The sequence below is a fragment of the Sorghum bicolor genome, chromosome 2 (assembly GCF_000003195.3).
Source record: "Sorghum bicolor cultivar BTx623 chromosome 2, Sorghum_bicolor_NCBIv3, whole genome shotgun sequence".
In the NCBI taxonomy this organism is placed as follows: domain Eukaryota; kingdom Viridiplantae; phylum Streptophyta; class Magnoliopsida; order Poales; family Poaceae; genus Sorghum; species Sorghum bicolor.
This window is the reverse complement of record NC_012871.2, coordinates 52477120-52483497: the sequence shown is the minus strand read 5'-3', so window position 1 is coordinate 52483497 and position 6378 is coordinate 52477120. Positions and strand designations below refer to the sequence as shown.

The window sequence follows — 6378 nt, the reverse complement described above, 5'->3', positions numbered from 1 at the left end:
ATGGACCTAGTAGCACTTGATTCAAGAGATGACCGTGATTTCCCCTCTTGGTAGTCGGCTATCTATCCTAAATCCGGTCAATCACTTATCTACTCATCTTAGACCGGCAAAAGTAAAACCCTATGTTTATACCTTTGCCTTGATAACTTTGCTCCTCGTCTATCACCATGATCTTCACTTCATGCTTCATCCCTTTGTGATCGTGTGGCCACCTTCATCACATGTGTTGCTATGCCTAACTCAAATCACTTACACAGAAGGCATTAGCAACTTGGTGTCATTAATTACGAAAACCAAACTTGGACTTTCCGGAGGATGCATGGACCACCATTGTGGCTATTCCCCGAGTTGAGAAGGAGGCAGTCTCCTCAACGCGGTTGGTGGCCATGATCTGCGATTGTCGGTGTTAGGGTGCCCTGGGCTCCGACGATGGATTGGAGAGGACATGAGTAGAGGAGATGGGTGTGAGTGCAGGTAGGGTGGCTGGTTTGCGTTTCGATGTGGCTATGACATCATGGCGCAGTGTGGGGGAAGGGGGCGTTGAAGCCTCGAAGTGACCGTATGTGTTGGATCATGGTGAAGCCTAAAGGAAAGGCTAATGAGCCATTGATTTTAGTAATGTTGGTTTACTATGTGCACAAACTAGATACATAAAGAAAACCCCATCTTTGTGGAGGACGCAAACCTAGATGAGCATATAATTGTTTACATTGTTTCTTTATAGAGTAGGCTAGAGACCATAAGTCTAGGAATAGTTATTGACACTAGCACCTATGTCTATAGTTTGGTAACTATACCTACCCCTAGGTTTCAGTATCTCAACTAAACATCTTTGCTTAATCTTCTAAGCCTCCAGTAACAATTACAAACGTATATCCCATGTTAGTCTACTAACTAGCATCTCTACATGCTAGATCCTCAAACATACCGCCAATAAAAAGAACAAATATGGCAGAGGTTGGTCTCCTCAATTTTGCACACTCCCTTCTCTCCCCTCTCTTCCTCACCTTTTTTTTGAAGTTTAAAAAAAATATGATACTAGATTTTATAATTTTAAAATAGATTTTTTATGATTTTTTAAAATAGTTTTTTTATTTTAAGAAAATACAAAACTAGTCTGAAACCAGATCAAATTTGTCCAATATCGATAGACTGATGGTCAAATATTTTTAGTTTTAAAGTTAAATATCCAAAATAAACTTAAACAATAGTTAAAAGCAGCCTTCTCCCATCTTTGGTAATGTCAATTCAAATGAATTTTAATATTTTTGTCATTTGAAATGGCGGTTTACAATGTTCTTTGGCGAAACATAAATACCGAAATATGAGACGGCCGCGTAAGTGTTTGGGCAACCGCAACCACCCCAGCCCAACCCAACAAGACCCACCGGAGAAAACACCAAGAAATCACTCCCGGCAGCGGCGTCGGCTCCAGCGAGGCTTTAGCAGCTGAGTGAGGGCAGGCCACTCTCCGACCCGGCGGCGGAGGCACTGTGCGTCTATTCTTTGCTTCCGCGGCTCCCTAATCGGATCCAGGAGCCTCCAGTGCTCGCTTGCGAAATTTGGGAGCCGGGAGCGGGTTCCACTTCCGCGTCTATCCACCCGTGGGACGGTACGGCCGTCAGTTCTCCATTCGGTTTCTCGTTTCAGTGTTGAAAAAGCCAGATGTGTTCGTCCTTGTGCCGAATTTATTTTGTGCCCATATTGCAGAAATTGGGGGCCAACGGTGCCAGGGCTATTGTTTGTTTCGTCATCACTTGTAGTATCAATTATCTGATCCAGTGAGTTGTAATGTTATTGGAGTTGAAAACCTTGCCTCACGAGGTGTCGAGACCTGGAGGCAAGAATGTGCAGTTCATTCGTTTCCCCCTCGACTAGTTCAGTGTTTTCCCATCCCGGCATTCCCTCTATAGCAGCCAGCTGCTATAGATGGATGCACTACAGCTGCTTCTCCTGAGGCTTCTCTTTTGTCTACTGAAATTATAGAACACGGTAGTTTTTAAAATTATAGAGCACTTGCCATGTTTGCCACACTCCCTAGTAGTTCGCTAGTCACTTATGTGCTACATTTTACTAGGGAAAAAAGGGAACTTTCTCCTCTCTTTTGAGTACAGCTGATGTTGTTATTGTCAGATCTATGCTGGAGGAGTTAGCTTAGGAGACGATTCTTTGTTTCAGCTTGTATGCTGCAGCCTACATAGTTAATGATACAACTCATTGGGAAATATTAAAACAGCACTAAATGAGACTGGCAGACTGCATTATTATAATGTAATGTATGGTAGTTGTTTAGAATTAATAGTTATATCTGGAACAGCTGCAATCAAGTCTAAGCTTATGTATAATCTGGCCTACAAAAACAGGCCTTTTTGAAGAGTGTAGTGAAGCCTCAGTGCTTCACCATGCTTGTTTACTATATTTGCCGTCCTTTTCCTGATGGCTATTTGTTAGCTTTGTGAAAGGAAGGTGTGCCAAACTCTGTATGTAACACTGCTTCATTCGAAGTAAAACATTAGGTAAACTCTTTTTTTTAAGTATGAGAAAAAATGTTCAGAGTTAGTGAAACATGATCTCCTCGGCACCCCCTAATTGTATTATGTATTTTGAGTATTCTATCTTTTTCCTTTTCTGGGAATTTTGCTCCTTCTGTCTCCGGCTAAACATACCTAGTTCTGTGTATTGTCAACTTCGGACATTTCTTGATCTTGAGACATAATGCAGGAGCTGAGTCCAAATTTAATTTTGTTTATCATCTCAGAATTGTTGCACTTTCCATAGTAGTGCCATGCAACCTCTTTGCTTTCTCCTGTGAACTATTCCAAAGCTGCTACAAACATCTATGTTTTTGTTTGACAATTCACTTTTTCCTGTGGGCAGTCTGATGTGGGTTCCAAAGGCTGTGAAAGAAAACTTAGGGGGGGTGAAAAACAGCTTGTTCAAGTTTGCAGCCAAATCATATATATTCATTATATCATTGAGATATCATCAGTGTTCAAGGTGCAAACATTCCTCATGAACCATTTTACTCTGGATTCCCCTATAATGATGACTCCAAATTCACAAAGCTAGTACAAATTGCTCTTTTCATTTACAATGGATCCTCGTCCTCCTAGTCATTTCTCACATTGGAAGAGCTATCCAAATGAGCCACCAGGAATGCTAAATCCTATGAACTTCCACCACCAGCAGTTTCCACAGCATCTTTCGTTTTCACATCCATCATATGCCATGAATTTCCCGCACCAGCAATTTCCACAGCCACACCTATATCCACAAAATGTCCATTATGTTGTTGTCCAACCACAATATGCTCCTTTTTCACTACCACAACTGCCACATCCACCTGTTGGAGTTATGCCAACACCACCACCTCCACCTGCTGGAGTTATGCCATCACCAGCAGTGGCCCTTCCACGTCCACCTGGTGGGGTGATGCCATTTATGACAGTGCCAGATTCAGGAACTCCACATTCCGTAACTGGTCCTGATGAACAAGACACTGTTAGTGGGGACAATGATGAGAATGATCCTGATAAGGCTGCTAGGCGATTGATGTGGATGGAAGAGGAGGACATAAGATTAGTAAGCATATTTTGTTCATGTAGTATTGTTTAGACATTGGATTGCTTTCTTATATATTTGTGTTGGAACTGCAGATTAGTGTTTGGTTAAATTGTCCAAAGCTGAAGAATTTGAAAAGGAAGGAGGTGTGTTGGGGGTATGTTACGCAGGCATATAACAAAAGTACTCCAAGAGATCGAAGGAGGGAAGCAAATCACTTGAAGAGCCACTGGTCGAAGACCAATAAGAAGATTGCCCAGTTCTATAACTGTTGGTGCCGAGTCAAGGAAAAATATGCCACGGTCCAGTCTGACTGCATGCAACTTATGGACCAAACTTGGGCGATGTACTATGAAGAAGCAAGGGAAATGTATTTTGAGGAAGCAAAACATAATTTCGCCTTCAGCCATTTCTGGAAAGCTGTTTGGGACCAACCCAAATGGTTAAGGTACATCTCCAAGAGGACCAAGTTGTCTGAGTTTGGGGACTGTACGTCATCATCTGAAGATGATGAAGATGTGGCTGAAAAAGAAGCAAGCCAACAAGGTTGCATGACTGCTAAGAAACAGGATGGTCAAGGGAAGACGTTCTCTCACTCATCGGTGTTGCAAGAAGCCACTCAATGTGCAGTGGATCCTCAAGACTTGCTTAAGGACAATCAAAAGGAGATGACTGAGTTACAGCTTGAGCATGAAAGTGCAGTGAGGGTAGATATGCCTGAAAATAAATTACATCCACAAGGTTGCAACATAGTAGAGCATGCAAGAACAGTGAATGGTGATGTTCCTGGACAAGAGACAACCCAGCGAGGTTGCATGGTGACAATGGGCAAACGGAAACGTAAAGGCAGCTTATCATCTTCTCCCATGGAAGTGCAGGAAGACATTAAACGTGCAATGGATCTGCAAACCATGCTTCAGAAGGATCGTGAGAAGATGTCAGAGGTACAATTGCGTCTCTCGAAGGAGAAGCTTGAGTTGGCCAGGCTAAAGCAGTTGGAAGCGAAGGACAAGAAGGAAACAACGCTCTACGAGAAGTACACAGAGCTGTTGACAGCTGACACTCAGGGTTTCAATGAGTTCCAGAAGAAAGAGTATGAGAAGGCAGTGAAGCGCATGGGAGAGATGCTATTTGGTAAAGATGCTAAGTAGCATACTGTAAGTCTTAGACGTTTGTATGAGCATCTGTACTAAATGCTTCCTTAAGAACTTGGCTTATTTAATTTGTTGTTATACCTTGCTTCTTAACTTTATTAACACTTCTTTATCGATGAATAACATAATTAGTTTCTTTATAAGTTTTTGTATATTGTGAAACTTTGACCCCTGCAAATCTGCAACAAAAGGCTTGCATGTTCAGCAAGTTATATAATTGTAACTCTTCAAATTTTGATAATCTTCCTAGATCCAACTGAGCATTAATTGGTGAAAAGTTACTCTTTTCCTATCTACCAATGTCATAGATTGTCCACCCCCAAATGACTATTACATTTAGTTAATTTTGTAGTGATTAATTTTTTGTTTTGTTATTTGAACACGAATGTCTCTGAGTTCTTGGTGCATCCCCAGCCTCTTTCAGCACTCTGCTTGCAATTGACATCGTCCGTGTGCCTTTGTCAGATCGTGCTGCTCGATGATAAGCTGGAAGCCTATTGTTATCATGCATTGTCAGATCATGCTGCTTGATGATAAGCTGGAAGCCTTGCTATTGTTATCATGCGGCTACTCCTGATGCCTCTCATGCCAAAATTGATGGCCCTATAAAAATCTAACAATGTCTCAACTTTGGTGCCATCAAGGGTCCCCTCAAGGGAGGTTTCTAGTGCATCGAGACTTTCAGTAGTTAGCTACTAAAGCAAGAAAATATCCTTTACCTTTGTTGAAATTTTGTTGCAAGTGACTTGAAAATGTTCTTCCACCAGTTTGCACATTATATACTCTACTGTGGGATTTGTTTTTACATCTATATCAAACTGCACTGCCAATTCGATGACAATGGAATTGAATCAAGGAGCAGAGCTTTGTAGTGGTGGAGAGAAACGGGGAGAGAATTTATAGGATAGTTTGGAATGAATTATGTTGACAAAGGTGTTGGGTATCTTTAGTGACCAATTAATGAAATAACTGGCATATCTTCGGCTCTTGGTATATCCACATGCATGTACTTCTGAAAAGTGGGACTTGCTAGCTTGATCCGCAAATTCAATACTATTTCTGTACGAACACTCATCATGTGTAATGAAGTACTATCATGTGTAATGGAGTAATTGATCCGTCGTTTGTATTTGTAGAACGCGTTATAAATTTCATAGATGCAATGAAGAAAGAAACCACATTACTATATTCATTATTTTTAATACATTGCAGCTTGAAGGAAGTTTGATAATCTGTGGAATTACTGGATTGAATGTACCTAGCCCCCAGGAATAGAAACAGAAATGAGATGCGGAAATCATCTTACATAGATGCAGCACCACGCAAAAAGAAAATTCGTGGAATTGTTTTTTTTCCATCAAATCTAATGAGATATGAAAGATTAAGCACAACTGTAACGCCCCCTTGGCCTCGCTCGTCGCCGGCGGAGGCGTGAGATGCAGAACAACGGACACACAGAGGATTTCGCGACGAAGAAGCCGGCCGGGCAAACCCCCCGAGCCTTGGCTCCGAACTGAATGTCTGAATTTCGATGTCCCCCTCTCTGTTCGCGAGTTGGGTTATTACAGGATGGCCTTTGGCCCAAAATACGCCTTCCAGTTACACAAACGTAAACGTAAACTAGAAGCCTACAGTACGCCTTTCGGTAGAAGACTCCTTGATG

At 41.8% G+C, this 6378-nt stretch overlaps 1 protein-coding gene across 2 annotated transcripts; it reads left to right on the top strand.

Annotated features, from left to right (window-relative positions):
- Window positions 1361-5846, top strand: LOC8071905. Of its 2 annotated transcripts, none has more exons than XM_002462139.2 (4): window positions 1361-1612; window positions 2878-3582; window positions 3657-4718; window positions 5181-5846. In XM_002462139.2, exons 2-3 carry the CDS (start codon window positions 3094-3096, stop codon window positions 4710-4712), a joined length of 1545 nt encoding a protein of 514 aa, XP_002462184.1. In that variant the 5' UTR covers window positions 1361-1612; window positions 2878-3093; the 3' UTR covers window positions 4713-4718; window positions 5181-5846. The 2 variants fall into 2 exon arrangements, with proteins under 2 accessions (XP_002462184.1, XP_021309959.1); XM_021454284.1 differs by having other exon boundaries at window positions 1711-3582.

Excerpts from the sequence above, each read along its gene's own strand:
- LOC8071905 (XM_002462139.2), top strand. The coding sequence starts at position 3,094 with ATGGATCCTCGTCCTCCTAGTCATTTCTCACATTGGAAGAGCTATCCA. Across the intron at positions 3,583-3,656 it reads AAGAGGAGGACATAAGATTA|ATTAGTGTTTGGTTAAATTG; the intron begins GTAAGCATATTT and ends TTGGAACTGCAG.